Below are 16,314 nucleotides of genomic sequence, written 5' to 3'. Positions count from 1 at the left end.
CTTCAGTCCTTTTATTGTCCTTCAGTATGCTGATAATCATATGCAACACACACCATTTGGACATGGTTTATACGATAGTCAAATATCATAAAAGATTCAGGTAAATTTTAAATGGCACATACTCAGTGTGCAGTGTGTACTAATGGTTTCTAAACCAGTTGCAACTTTGATTCACAAGAACCATTTAACAGCGTCCGCCTTCTACTGTCCCCTCCAGAATCATTGCCACAAGTAGAGATGTTTAAAAAAAGTATAATATTCAAATTAAAATGAATTAATCTTTTACTGCAGTAACATTATCTTACAATGAAAATGTTTACTAAAATCCAACCTTTAATTTGATTAGATTCATTAAGTTGTGGAAGAAATATCCTATTTTGAAAAATAATTGCTACAAACTCACAGTCCCACACTTATTGGCACATCTATTGGAGCATTTAAAAATATATTTCTTACATCATCATTTGATGGGATTGTCTCTTAAAATTAAAGTGTTAATCCATAATTTCCTGTTTCACTGGTGTATAAATATGACATTATACAGAGGCTCACTCCTCTTAGGCCAGGCTTCAAAACAGAAATATGAAACAACACACCACACCAGGTCTGGTGTAAACCAAAGGATGGAAAATGTGGAAAAGTCATAAATCCAAATGTTAGGTATGGTGGAGGACCGGTCATGCTGTGGACTTGGAGGTTCTCAATATCGCTTAGCACGCATCAAAAACTCCTTAAAATCCCAGGACATTTTTCAGAAATATTGGGTGGACTCAGCCAGAAATCTAAAAATGGGTCACTTTTAGTGGGTCTGTCAGTTGGATGATGATCCAAAACATATGGCCCAAACAACACAGAAATGATTCACCAGACAGAAAATATGCATTTATGACCACTTCTTTAATAGACAGATAAGAAATGACCCAGGACTCCAGAAAATCTGATGAGGATTGAGATCTAAGATTCATCTATCTGTATGCTTTAAACTTGTTAAATGTCATAGAAGACTAAGTTCTTCCCTATTTCTATACAACGTATTAACAGCAGTTCTGCATGTTCTAAACATGTGGTTGTTTTCATCCAGTGAATAAATGTACTATGAACTACATTGTAGTATGGAGCTAATCTACTACAATGAAAGATTAAATAGTCTTAAGAATTTTTACATGTCTTCACCAGGTATACCAATTTGAGGTTTTTGTACTTATTACAAATAAAATAAAAACAGCAAGAGCAGTTTTAAATAAACTGAAACATGTAATATCTTTATAAAACAACATGGAATCTGAACAATAGTGATTTGATGGATGTGGACTTTAATTTGAATAGTTGCTTTCTTCACGTATATTAACAATGTGACAATCAGCAGCTCTGATTTCAATCCAATCACAAGCAGTCACAGGCTCCGTCTCACTCTTAGGATACAATTTGTTTTAATTTACAGCGTTGTGAAAGAAATGCAAAATCACAGCTAATGTGTAAAAAATAAATGCTTTCCCCAGCAGGATAAACAGGTTAGGTTGTCTTTCAGAAATTGCATCTGGTTTTATCATAGAAAACAATGTTTTATTCTCAATAATGACATTACATGTTCCTTCAACTAGCAATATCATAATGTAAGTGTATGAAATATTAGACAAAAGAGTTAACATTAAATAAATGCACCAGAACAACTATAAAACCAACAGTTAACATAATGACACACTGAAGTGTCAATGAATGTTACACTATGTAAAGAAGGGTCAAAAATGCCAGATAAGTTCAGGAGGAGATTAGACATGAATTTGCTTGTGAACTCAGGCCAAAGAAAGAAGCCTTTTACTGTCACTGCTTTTATCTGGAAGCCAATCAAGGACCAGTCATTTGTCAGCTGTCTGCTGGAGCTGGCTTGGGCACGCAGAGGCAAACAATTAACCACGTGGCATTTCATAGTGTCTGGATTAAACAAAGGGACCTGCACTATCTATGAGTACAGGGCTTTTCAGAGATGAGCTTGTAACAGATTCAGTAGGAAAAAGATTTGCAACTGTTGCTGTTAACTACGGCCAGTTGACAATATTATTAATGTTTTCTTAAAAATTGCTACAATTTGCATGATGCCTTGCTGGTTATATCATTATTTCTTTGACTGATTGGTTACAAATGTTCTCTTATATTTAACTGTACATTGAACTCCTAAAAATGACTTAGATGAAATAAAAACAATTACAAACTTTATTTGTATCATACTACAACAAACACATACACCTTCTTTACAACTTAAAAGCAAAGCATGTAATGAAACAAAGCAAGCTTTAAATTCCCTGGAAATATTAATATTTTACCTTGTATGTCCTTACTGCACTTTCTTCTGGATTTTATTTAATTTCATGTAGTTTTATCTTTATTAAATGATCAAGGGTACTTCCAAAAGGAGACTTCACAGTATCAGTGTCAAAGCATGTAACATCCACCTGTTAGTCACATGTGCTTTGACAGCCGTATCAACATGTGTTCCAATGGGGATTTTATAAATGCTTTCATAAAAAAAGAAAAAAACAAGCTTCACTGTGTTTGTTACCTTTTTTAGTGCTTTTGTTTAACTTGTCATCTGCAAAATCTTATGTAAACACACCTTTTGACGCCTGACTTCCAATAAGGCACAGTCCGCAAAAGTTCTGAGTGCAGTATCAATGTAAAGAGGGACGTAAAAAGAAAAAGCAAAAAAAATAGAAAACACTTGTAAACAGCTTGAACACAGCTATATTTTAAAAAAGGTAAATGAAAACCACATTCAAATGTTACATTTATGCACAATAGCATGGAAAGTATAAATTAATGAAATTATCACTTCTCTGCCTCCCTCCAGCCTCTTGCATTCCTTCCAAACTTGTAAACCAGTCTGCGCCCATCTACTCGCTCTAGGATTTCTCTCTTGTAATAATATCTGTAACAAAGACAGAAAAGAAATACTTTTTTTATATTTAAATCTAAAGTGCCAACTTAATTTCAATACCTTTTCTACAATAATGCATCTGTTTGCACAACCCTTTCTTTGTTAATATAGGTGTATGTTAACAATTAATTTGCTTTCTGGGTCCCATTTAGATCTTTACATTCTTTGCTTTTATCTAGTACACTGTAACCTGTATATGCAGGTGTATATGCAGTTAAAAATGAATGAAAAACCTTTCCTTCTCATGCTAAAATGATTCTCTACCCATGTGCTCCTGATGTGATGTGCCTAAATGTAATCTTAGGCAATTCCTCACCAGCTATTCTTTTGTTCACAACCCTTGCAGATTTAGTTTTAAAAACAAAGTCGGTTTTTATTGAAGTTATGTCTATGTTTGTTTCTTAATAAAGCAATGTAAAAAGAGTATTTATTTAGAAAGAAATATGTCAGTCAGTCAATCAGTCAGTCAGTCAGATTTTTACTTAAATCCTGTGAAAAGAAAAATGTCCAAATGCTGAAAGTTATTTTTTACGTTTCTCAATAATTAAGGTGTGTTTAAGCGAAGCAGCCAACAAATCCGAGTCAGTTACACCAGTTATTGTCAGGATCTGGAGTCATCTGCTGCCTGTTGCTAACACCTTTTTCTCCAGTAAGAGAATGTTTCGGTTAGGTCATATTCTGAGGTTCAGCCACTAATCATTTCTCTTTGTGTTTTCTTTTAGTGACGAGAGATTAGATTCGCCGCTTCTGTTGAGCTTGCGCAGGTTTGCAATAAACTTCTTTATTTTACAAGTTCTCTGAGTGTCTCTGCATGTGGGTTAAGACGGCTGTAAAAATCATGACAGAACACTCAGGCCAGCCTAACCCAGCGGAGACCCTTCAGAGAACTTTAGCTGAACATAGTCAGCAGATTCATGCGCACGGTTCCACTCTCCAAATCGAGTGCCGCACCGAGTCTGCCGCACCCATTGGGGGCGCTGCGGAGCCCCTGGAGGCCCAACATTAGCCACCTTTCCGAGATGTTACTTCTCCTCACCCTGAGAAGTACTCCGGAGATGTGGGCGGATGCCGCGGATTTTTACTCCAGTGTAAATTGGTGTTTAACCGGTCACCCCGAGCGTTTTCTCACAATGAGGGTAAGATCTCATATGTCTTGGGCTTGTTAACCGGGAGAGCGCTCCGGTGGGCGGAGGCACGATTTTCCAACTGCAGTAGTTGTGGTGTGTCTTATGAGGCTTTCATTAGGGAGTTTAAACAGACTTTTGATGTAGCTTCAGATCAGTCCTGTACTGCCCGCAAGTTGTGGGCACTAAAGCAGCAGAATCGTCCTTTAGCTGATTTTTCTATTGATTTCCGTACATTGGCTGCGTCCTCAGGCTGGAACGCAAGTGCGTTAAAGGCGGCGTTTTTCCAGTCTCTGGACGAGCCCATTAAGGACGAGTTAGTCCTCTTAGATGAACCAGAGGGGTTAGATAAGTACATTGATTTGGCTGTCCGCATTGATTCTCGCCCACGGGAGAGGAGGAGGGATCGCTCCGAGAGGGCAGTGGGGCGGTCTTCCCTGTTTTCCTCATCCCCGTTACCAGTGTCGTTAGAGCCTCAAGTCAGCCACCCCGAGACCGAGCCCATGCAGGTGGGGAGAGCCAGTCTCTCGCCTGGAGAGCAACGATGACGCCGGGAGGCTAATCAATGTTTTTATTGTGGTGCCATTTCATTTTTGCTTGTCCTGTCCGACCAAAAGGGCGGGTCTGTCGGCTGTGATGGGGCAACCGACGGACCAATCCTTCAGTAGTAAAACCCCTCGATTCACGTTACCGGCTACCTTATTTTTAAACCATCACGCTGAGGATTTGTCTGCCCTAGTTGACTCTGGCTGTGATTTGAACTTGATTGACTATGATTTTGTTTCCAAGAAACAAATTGCCACAGAGACGTTGGTCCAGCCCCGTCGGGTTTTAGCCTTGGATGGGTAATCACTACAAGAGATCACCCATCAGACACAGCCACTTGAGCTTATTTTGTCCGGTAATCACCGAGAACAGGTGTCTTTTTATGTTTTTTCCATTGCTCAGAGTACGTTAGTTCTCGGTTTCCCCTGGCTCCAGCGTCATAACCCCCATAGTGGAGTGGAGGCATTGGTTGGAGGGCGCCGAACACCCCGTGTTGGTCTGGACAGACCATAAAAAGTTGTCGTACATCCAGTCAGCTAAGCGTCTTAACGCACGTCAATCATGTTGGTCACTTTTCTTTTCCCGATTTAATCTGTCTATTTCTTTTAGGCCAGGATCCAAGAACCTCAAACCTGACGCTCTGTCCCGCCAATTCGGACCTGAAGATTCAGAAAAAAAGGCAGAGTCGATCCTGCCGCCAAGCTGTACAGTGGGGTCGTTAACCTGGAAGATAGAGGACCTGGTGCGGCGAGCCCTTCCTGATGATCCTGGGCCAGGAACTGGACCCCCTGGAAGGACCTACGTTCCAGCTTCAGTGCGATCCAGATTGATCGGCTGGTTCCATTCGGCCAAGTTCTCCGCTCACCCTGGTGTCAATAGGACCATCGCCGCAATTTCCAGGCGTTATTGGTGGCCGTCCCTTCACAGAGACGTTAGGGAGTATGTGAATGCCTGCGCCACATGTGCTAGAAGCAAGTCCTCAAATCGACCTTCCGCAAGTTTGCTCCAGCCTCTCAGCCTCCCCGGCCGACCCTGGTCCCATGTGGCCGTGGACTTCGTCACGGGCCTACCAAGTTCTCAAGGGATGACCGTAATTATGACCATTATCGACCGGTTCTCCAAGGCCTGCCACCTGGTTTCTCTCAGAAAGCTGCCGTCGGCCCTCCAAACAGCTAGATTGATGGTCAAACATGTTTTCCGCCTGCATGGCATCCCCAGTTGCCTGTTGTCCGACAGAGGTCCTCAGTTTACTTCCCGCATCTGGAGACATTTCTGTGTCGCCTTGGGGGCGAAGGTGGCGCTAACTCTGGTCATCATCCCCAGTCTAATGGCCAGGTGGAGCGCCTCAACCAGGACCTGGAGGCGGCCCTGCGGTGCGTAACGTCCACCTGTCCCGCTGAATGGAGCGACCACTTGGGGTGGATCGAATACGCTCACAACTCCCACGTCTCTTCAGCCACTGGCTATTCCCCTTTCGAAGCCTCCTTGGGATACCAGCCCCCGTTGTTCCCGTCGGAGGAGAAGGACATCACTGTTCCTACTGTACGACACCACATCCGGAGATGTAAGCGGGTATGGAACGTCGCCAGCCGGGCGCTTCACCGGACAGCAGCCCAAAACAAGCGCTACACAGACCATCGACGTCTGCCCGCTCCTAGATACCTTCCTGGTCAGAAGGTTTGGCTCGCCGCACGGGACATCCCACTTAAGTCCCTGTCCAGAAAGCTTTCTCCCAGGTTCATCGGGCCCTATGTGGTTGATTCTCTTGTTGGTCCTGCCTCTGCTCGCCTCCGTCTGCCTCCCAGTCTCCGTGTTCACCCTGTTTTTCACGTTTCTCAATTGAAGCCTGTCCAGAACAGCCCGCTCTGCCCTCCGGCGTTGCCCCCTCCGCCCGCCCGGGACTTTCAGGGCCACCCTGTCTACTCTGTTTGCCGCATTGTGGCCTCTCGACGACGGGGACGTGGATATCAGTACCTCGTCAACTGGGAGGGGTACGTTCCGGAGGACCGCTCCTGGGTTCCGGGTTCCTTCATCGTCGATCCCTCCCTAATCCGGGATTTCCGGGCCTCCCAAACCGCGTCTTCTGGGCTGCCAGGAGGCGGCCGTTGAGGGGGAGGTGGTGTCAGGATCTGGAGTCATCTGCTGCCTGCTGCTAACACCTTTCCAACACTAGGTGCCGCCAGTAGGAGAGTCCTGAGGCGACAGGTGTTGCGCATCTATTCATCAGTTGGGAAGCATAAAGAGGATGCCAACACTTCGTCGCCTGAGTGTTTTGCCTCCGTGGTAATCTTCTGGCCAGCTCTGAAAAACTTTGCAAGAATTGCTGTGAAGGATTTTTGAAATTATTTTTTCTGTGTGAATTCTAACTTCCCCTGTTACCTGTTCCAGGTACGATTTCTGCCTGACCTGTCCCACTCCTCCTGACAGTTATGCCAGCAGGAATGTTCCAAAATACCAGCAAACCAATGTAAGGAGCTTATGTAAGGATACCCATACATACAGTTTATAAACAATTCTATCAAATACTAAGGACATTCATGTGTTTTTTTTCTATAATTAAAGAAAGTAATAAAAAATATATATTTTATTATTCTGGCATTTAACAAATAGAAATAAATTTAGTAATCCTAACTCACCTACAACCGGAAATGTTTTGATTGATTTAATGTTAAGACAGGGAGAAAAAAGATCACGTCTTCATCTACAATGCATGAAAATGTTGGTTTAAACTGTATGCCTTTAGGTTGCACAACCAGGATTTGATCTTAAGGCGGTACTATGCAACTACTATGTTATATGACACCATTTTTTTGTATGTCTTTGCGACACGTCAGCACAAGTTGCACATGCTGTTACTTTCTGTTTATAGGCACCTAACCAACTTGTTTACTCCTCAAATGTAAGATTCGTCTTCTGTAGAAGTAAACTGAACAATTCATATGTTTTTTAAATCTTTTTCCACAGGTCTGTTCTTTAATCTTAGTACTCCACTTCCTCATATCTAAATAGCGTAAGTTTTCCTTTTCAGGACAGTATGTTTTTTATTGCTGAAAATTAGGACCTGACCAGTTTATCAGTTTTATTAAATAATGCAGGTTATGGTGTAACCTGCATTATTTAGCTGTTGATATTTTATTTAAATGTTTCCTTTTAACTGTGCCACGTTTCTCACACAATGACTCAGAAAATAGATTGAAGAAATACTTTACAAAATAGGTTCTGTCTCTGAGTATGATAAAATAGCTTTCAGTTTTATTCAATTTCAATTTCATCTAATGAATTTGAATTAAATATTTTGTCATTTTTGTTTTTTAATTATTATTATTTAACTTTGAGTAAGAGCCCCACAGTTTTTGAAGTTGCAAACTGCAAATCATCTGACAGAACCAGAATACATAAAAAATCAGCTTTGTGCTCACAGTGACACTACCTCTAGATATCTTGTAGATCCCTGTGATCTGCTCTACAATAAAGTGAAATTGGCTATATTTAATTTAGTAAAATACTGTTTTTTCTATTTTTAAGAAAGTTAGTAACACGCAGAAGCTTTAAAGTTAGAGAAGCGGATAATAAGCAATAGAGACTTGTAAAGATGATTTTTGTTTAGTTTTAAGGTCTTGGTTTGAAGCCCCAATAATGCAACTATAAAGATTTGAACAGATTTGTTCTTTTGATCTAGTTATGGAGCAACAGTGTTGAATGTCTTGCTCATCACAGATTTCACAAGTTGAAGCCAAACTAAGTAAAATCTCCAGGGTACAGTAAATGTCAAATGCTGTACATAGTGATGGAACACATGCACAAACCAAAACAAAACTTGTAATTCACTGGCTGTTTGAAAAATGATATGGAAATTCAAAGTTCTCTCTAGTTATTCCTACAGCCACATTGGAGTGTCTTTATGGCATGCAAACATGAGGTTTTATATTTGGGTAGCTACATTTGTAAAAGGTTTGTGGCTATACCTCATTGCACGACTTAGTTTCTCATAGGTCATGCTACTGTTATTCTTCTTCTTTCCCCATAACTGAGCCACAGCCTCAGACTTCAGGAAACGGAACACCCCCTCTGTACGATCTTCCCACTTGATCAGGCCAGGGTTTCGCTCTGGGTTCAGAAGAATGTCCCTGATGAACTCCCACAAGTGGGTCCCTCTTGGGTCTTTAGGGAGAAAAACAAGAGGCAGTAAAGCAACTGAAATACACAAAAGTGGAGATGTGTCTAAGCTGTGTTTCTAATACTTACTGTGTTTTTTGACCTGATGACCTCGGCTAAAAGACTGTTTAATTTCTGAAAGAATTAATTTAAATTTTGTGAGCAGGCATTATTCATCAATCAGTTCCAACCATTGTGTTATATAAAAAGTCTTTCTCACCAGGACTAGAAGGGGTTGGGGAGATATTGGGAGCAAGTGATTGAACTGAAGGATCATAGATCTCTGAATAAAAAATCAAAAACACATATAAAAACATCAGTCAGGCAGGCATTGAAATTAAATGTTTTTTGAAAGCAATCATATTCTAGTTAGATATATTTGCTTTACCTCCAGGTGGATAGCTAACATCTGGAAATGGACATACGTCTGCTGTAAAAGGGGTAAATGTGAGTGGAAGAAGCATTTATTTGGAATCAACTAAATAGCCTTGAGCAAATTTTCCCAGACAGTATTAACACTGTATTTCAACTTACTTTCATGTTTGAGCTCCAGCTGCCCAATATCCAAATGGTACTGGCCTGTGTGCCAATAACAAGGGGATAGGAAATACATTTTAGCACAAACATAATTTGTTATGCAATAATTTGAAGGTTTACCACAATTATAGTTAGGCATTTAAATATATAATTTAAGTTTACTAACCAATGCAAACTGACCATAAAATAGAGCCGGGTAATATGGATTTCCATGACAGAATTTCAAGAAATACAACATTTTTAAAAGGAAAGACTAGGTTAATTCTGCTTTGTCTATATTTGGGTTGATGTCAACACAAGAGCCACAAGAATCAAGCTGATCAGCTGTCAAGAAAAACCTCCATGCACAACCTTTGATAGATATAGGCCTAATTGTGAAGCATTTGTGTTGCGTGGTAGAAACTGAATCAAATAGTAACAATGATTGCCTTCAGAACTTTATCTCGTGTAAATCTTTTTTTTTTCCCTCTTTGAATCTGATTGCTTTTATTCTATATTCACTACTTATAAAATGAGCAAATGCTCTGCTTGTTCCACCTTAAATAGTTACATGGTTCATGGTGATGGTAAAGATAAAATGCTTTCCCACAGCAGTACAGACTACAAATAGACACCTTCGAAGAAAGAATTTGATGAAAAACCTAAATGAAGAAGGAAAACAGCAAGAAAATACAAATAGATGCTGCTTTATCCCTTATGTGATGTCACCAGAAATATGACAGGTTGGTTGGATAGATTTTCTTTATTATATGATTTTCAACAAAATAGCTAAATATAGTGAGAAATTGACAATGATATCTTTTTTATGGTTATACAAACTATATTTAAAGTGAGTTTGACTATTTTAAGAGTGAAGTCTGGCTGCAAGTTGTCAGCCGCAAGCTGAACCAAGTCTTGGCTAAATAAGCTGAAACAATGATAAAGTGCCACAAGCAGTATGCAATGTAGCCTCAGATTACATGCAGGTACATCAGAAAATCTGGTGCATTGCTCTGAGGCATTATCAAACAGTGCCTTACAAGGCAAAGCAGGTGAACTGTGTTGTATTAACAGAATTTGTTTACTAAGCCTCAACATTTCCACTCTGATGAGTTGATTGGTGTATGACAAAAATACTTTGGATACTCATTCATAGCTCCAATGTTCAAGAACAACAACCAGTATATGAATCAAGTTTAAAGTAAAAGATATTAGATGTCTTCCAGTCAGGAAGAACAATGACAGGACTGAAGTTTTATTTCACTGTTCTTTGTGAGCTGGAGGTTAAACCTGTTGTACTGGGTATTCTGGCACTACTTTCGTTTGGAGTACTATTATTTTGAGATACCAGATAAAAGATCATGTGTTTTTCTTATTTGTTACTTAACAGACAATGACTATGAATAATTTCAGTTGTTTTGTAAGATAAAATCTACACCAGACAAAAGTTGAAGGCTAAAATGTGATTCCTTAAGGCTCCAAATTTCATGTTTCTCTGCAAACTCTAATTAAAATCAATACATGAGTCATTCTGTGCTCTTGTTTACCTTTACGCCCCCTGTGATTTGTTAGACGAGCCACTTCAAAAAGAGAAAACAACAAATCTATAATCTGCCCTCCCTTTAAGTACTCCACCATGCAGTGGAACTCCTGACCAAATTCTTGATCCCTTCTCAGCTTCACTCTATCTAAACTCTGTCCCAGACACAACTCTAATTACACAGTCTTTCTTTTATTGCTAGCAATCGTCTTCCTTTATGGCCCCTTGAACCCCTCTCTCTCTTTCTCTCTCATACCCACCGCCTGATTTGAGCTCTGTGATGCTGTTGTAAAGAATGTGTCCCACGCTGCCAGCAGCACGGATGAAATCATGGTAGTTCAGGCTGCAAAGCTGATGGCCATCCATATCAAAGTTTTGAAAGGGAAGGCTGGAGGCATCAATCTGGTGGATATCCATGACCTGCTGCAGCCAGTCCCACACCTGGTACTTGCTCCAGAACTGAGGCTGGGAGTCATGGGGCCACAGGCGACTTGCATAACCAGACATCACCAGTGGACCTGGACACAGACATCAGTAGTTAGAAGACAAATCAAAAATTGTTCCAATTTTTGATTTCCCTATTAATCATGGTCTACAACCCTTGATTAGGAAAGCTTATTCAAATCTTTTGTCAATAAATAATAAATCTGAAAAACAATTCACTCAAGGAGCTCTTGCGGCATTTCTCAGTCTGGGATCCTTGATTCAGGGCCCTTGTTTCAGAGCTTCTAGCCCAGCAGGTGGGTAATACATCATTGTTGAATGATTTTCACTCAGTATTCTAGCATCACTTAGATGAATTGTTTAACAGAAAGCAATTAATACTTCAAACAGAATGTTTTACCAGATTTTCTTCAAACATTCTAGGATGTTAGCTGGACAATTTAATCAAGTAATTGATGTCAGGTGAAACTGCCAACGTGCTGCCTGGAAATAATACTAAGAATTTCATTTTAACTCGGAAAGTGTGGGTTATAGTCCTTACCATCATGATAAGGGTTAATAGGTCCCCAGGTGGAAGTCAGAGGGCTTTCCAGGGTGGCGGATGGAGTTATGCTCATTTTGCAGATTTTAAACTCTGATGTACCATGGCCCAGGAGCTAAGAGAGGAGATTTGTTACACGATTAATAGGCGAGAAATTCAGCTTGTATGTATTCAACTGTTATTTTTTTTAATTCTGTCTCAGCAGCTTAGATAAGTAGTGTTGTGGGGCTGATTGCCTTGCAGTGTCAGTGGAAGATTTGCTCCTAAAAAGGTAAAAAAAAAAATGCTGCATGTTACTTGTGTGTCTCTGTAATTATGTGAATGTGGCTGCTTTCATCTATAAATTCTGTGTGTGAATCTCTCTCTGGGGTTGTATGCTATGCCCCTTTTCCACTGGCTTGTTTTAGGTGGCACGGCTCCGCTCCACTCAGTTTTGCTCTACAAGGTACGGTACCAGTGTGTTTCCACTGACCTGCTGACGGCTGGAGCTAGGGCGGCTGAAGCCCCGCCTCCAGCCATCAGTGTAGTGTACTGCTATTAATGTTACTGTGTGACATTGTCACATTAAAGTAATCTGCCCCAAATGACAAAATATAAATAAACAGAAAATGAAAACATTAATAAACTAAATACTAATAATGTTTTTATTAGTATAAATTGTTGACCACTTTCTTGTAGAGGACAGTTTGACTTGACCGTATTATTTGGTTCTTCTTTCTGATGAATTCTTGCTGTATTAAATAAGATAAATCCAAAATCAGATCTTTTATGAGAAATGCTGCCTGGAATGTATGTACCTGACTTGAAATCTGTATGATTCGATTGAACTGACAATGTGAAGTGCCTTGAGGCGACAATTGTTGTAAATTGGCGCTATATAAATAAACTGAATTGAATTGAATTCTTGTTTATGCAAGTATATATATTATTTTTTATGCATAAAATGATGCACTGGGATAATTATCTGGACCACAGCCCAGCCAGAACTTACAGGTCCTTCTCAAAATATTAGCATATTGTGATAAAGTTAATTATTTTCCATAATGTAATGATGAAAATTTAACATTCATATATTTTAGATTCATTGCACACTAACTGAAATATATGAATGTTAAATTTTCATCATTACATTATGGAAAATAATTAACTTTATCACAATATGCTAATATTTTGAGAAGGACCTGTACAAAATAAGGCTCAGGGGTTCTGATGTGAGGGGGTGTGGCAGGAGAAGCGGGGAAGGGGAAAGATGCTGCTGTCTGAACTGGTGAAGCTCCAAAGTTTGCCTGAAGAAGTTACAATTGTGGGCTTTATGAAGACGTTTTTCTCTCAGCCATAGCAATAACAATAACAAAGGCTTTAATGCACAAAACCATGGACCTCTGACCATGGTGAAGTTAGTTTTAGGTTGGATATTGGACATTCGTGTTCTGAAGATTCAGTGAGGTCTTCCTCCTGTTTAAACCCATGCAGGCACTCTGATTAAGGGCAGATGCTCTCTGCCTAGCTACCGGTATGGCTGATACATTACATATAAACGAGTGTTTTCTAAAGCACTAAATAGCAGTGGCACAAAGCATTCTGTGTCTGCATCATTTATGCATTTTATAAGCAAATTTGTCAGTTGGGTTTTACTTTTTGAAGGAAGTTTATTTGTTTATGCAGAGCACAAAAACTGTCTCAATATTAGAATTGCATCAATTTAGCAAAGTTTGATTTCAGTCAAAGAGCCCAAATTAACATTTCCATATTGGCAGCAACTTTTTTTGATGTGTGTGGATTTTCTCAACCGAGGAAATAGTCATCCTTTACAGTTACAGGTATTTTTTTAAGAATTAATTTTTTTAACGCTGCATGCTGTAAATGTAAAACATAAATAAAGGCATGTTTCAGACTTAACCCTGCCGATATTTGCATGTGATGCAAATATACATGTATCAGAATTTCACCACCTCCACTGTTTTGGTGAAAGAAGTTGTGCATGTGCACAATAGCTGACTTGTAGTTTTCATGGTTGACTGTTAATATTTTAACAGAGGGTTACTGTTACAAGTCTAACAAGTGCTGCATTCTTGAGATATGAGGCAGGTAGTTACTCATTACTCATGTTAATAATGGCACTATTGAAGTAAACGGGTGCTTCACAATCTGCTGTCTGTTTTTGTAGTTTTGTTTCCATAGAACATTTTCCAGCATTTATAAAATTAAAATAATTAGGTGTGTAAAGACTATAAATCGGACAGTCACCCACCCTTTGAGGTCACAATGATCACTGACCTGCTTTAGGCAACTGCACTTTAAATTTAAGTCTTCATGTTTTCCCTGGAAAATGTAAGTTATACTTTTATTGCAGGCAGTAAACAAAATTTTGCTAAGCATCATTATGCACCATATTCTTAACAGTTGCGCATGAGCAAGCAACAATGCCACTCACATACATATTTGAAAACCCTTGCAAATCTGGCAAATCATTTTTCTTAAAAACCTACAGTGTTGATCTTTAAGGTGTATTTTCCTTCGAGTCTGGTGCCACATGCCATCATACCAAGCAGGATCAACTTCCCAGATGACAATGTGCCATATGTGTTTAAATGTGTTAACCCTTAGTGTTAGTCACTGCCAAGCACATATCTTATCAAGAAAGTAGAGAGTGGTCTACGTCAATACAGCAATCAAAAGGTCACTTTTATAGGATACTGTAAGCTGAGTCATAGTAGAAGATCATTAATTTTCCAGAACAAGCGAGAAGGTATTGGGCCTGTTCTTAAGAAGTGCCAAAGAAATATGGATTGCTTTCATTTTCAAATTGGTCTCATGGAGACAGAGGAGCTTACAAATTTGCGGGTTATCTGTTTTTATTGCCCTAATCTTGGCTGTATCCACAGTTGATCATATATTGTAGAATCCTCACTTTATGCGGGCTGGATTCCTGTTGTAAGTGTAGTTAAGTTACTCTTACCGTAAACATGAGTCTTACCGTAAACAAGACATGCCTGATAAGGACACCAAAAGAACTTGCAGTATTCCTGATCAAAGCAAAATTTGACACTTACCAGAGCAAATCATCGGGGCCCCACTGGACCTAGCTGATAGAAGTCTCACGTAGATCCCCCTCTGACTGAGGCGAACAGATCAATCCAGCTTCTGGGGATTCTAATTCTGTGGTTTGCTTATGCTGACAGCTAGATGAAGTAAGTTGTCCTGCTTCTCAATACTTTGAATCAACATATGTACACTAGCTCTACAGGTGCTACCCCACCACAATGGGATTTTGTATCCAGTTAACTTCCTTATCCTGCTTCAATTGGCTCCCTACATGTTCATACAAGGTAGGTATTTGCATAAGACACACCCACACTGATGTCTAACTATCCCTTGGTATTGTGTTTATTCACAGAGTGAGTGCTTATTCTGAGGTGTATCACAAGAAAAGACAAATCAACAAACACATTCCCCCCCCCTGACACACACACATCTAAGATAACATCTACATTGCTCATTGGCATGTTTCTGCTCACGCTCTTTTCCACACAAGTGCATGCTCACCCAAGCAAATGAATTCACACTTATAAGGAATCACGTAAACACACAAACAGACAGACAGACAGACACACACACACACACACACACACACACACACACACACACACACACACACACACACACACACACACACACACACACACACACGCACACACATATACCCAAATGCACTGAGATTCCCCACAAGGAAAATATTAAGATGCTTAATACGACTGCTTACATGGTTGCTTAAGTGGAGTTAAACATTACAGGAAAATAAATTTTCCTGTGTTAATGTGTAGCGAAATATTTAGTTTTCTTACAGTGTGATGAACGCTGAGCTGACAGATTACGTAGGAGGACCGTATAGATTTGGTTTCTTCTTTCTTTTGAAACTTCTGGAATTACACAGCAGGAAAACATAAAAAACTGAGGCTGTAAAATAACAGTTTCACTGAATTTATACATTTACAGACACCTCAGAATTTCTACTGGGTTTGAGAAGTTACAAATGACTTTGTGAGCATGTATGGGTTGTGATCATCAGTTTGGATGAGTTGGTTTCAGCTTGACTTAGAGCTATGGACCAAACCTACTCCAAACACATTTATTTTGACCAGATCTTTGAATAGCTGTTGCCAAAATGCAGTAATTTACAAGGCGTTGAAGAAATGACAGCACCAGCTAACATCACATGTTAATGATTTTGGTGCAGCTTTCTTTTTTAGAAATCAGTTGCTATTACCCAAACACTCCTCATTTACTTATCATACATTTCCGTTTGTAATATTCTCAATATTTGACATTTGTGAAGTAAAAGTCAAATACTGGAGGAAACACATAGTCCTAGTCAAATGTTTGGATACACTCATCATGGACATAAATATCATAAAACTCTCTAATCCCCCAGGTGGTCAGAATTACACAAAGAATCTCAAATAGTTAAAAGTTCATCTAAACTTTCTGGCATGGATAAGACTTTTAAGTCAGTCTA

General features: G+C 39.6%; 1 protein-coding gene across 1 annotated transcript; it reads right to left on the bottom strand.

Moving 5' to 3' along the window:
• Positions 1–878: 878 nt before the first annotated feature.
• ehf (ets homologous factor) lies at positions 879–15,033 on the bottom strand. The gene is made up of 9 exons (XM_047384889.1): positions 14,852–15,033; positions 11,799–11,913; positions 11,074–11,331; positions 9,292–9,336; positions 9,146–9,187; positions 8,978–9,040; positions 8,848–8,892; positions 8,568–8,763; positions 879–2,923 (listed from the first exon to the last, which is right to left on the bottom strand). The coding sequence occupies exons 2-9, from the start codon at positions 11,872–11,874 to the stop codon at positions 2,824–2,826; spliced, it is 825 nt and encodes a 274-aa protein (XP_047240845.1). The 5' UTR covers positions 11,875–11,913; positions 14,852–15,033; the 3' UTR covers positions 879–2,823.
• Positions 15,034–16,314: the final 1,281 nt, after the last annotated feature.

The sequence above is a fragment of the Girardinichthys multiradiatus genome, chromosome 2 (assembly GCF_021462225.1).
Source record: "Girardinichthys multiradiatus isolate DD_20200921_A chromosome 2, DD_fGirMul_XY1, whole genome shotgun sequence".
In the NCBI taxonomy this organism is placed as follows: domain Eukaryota; kingdom Metazoa; phylum Chordata; class Actinopteri; order Cyprinodontiformes; family Goodeidae; genus Girardinichthys; species Girardinichthys multiradiatus.
The sequence above is the reverse complement of the archived record's forward strand: the minus strand, read 5'-3'. Positions and strand labels throughout refer to the sequence as shown.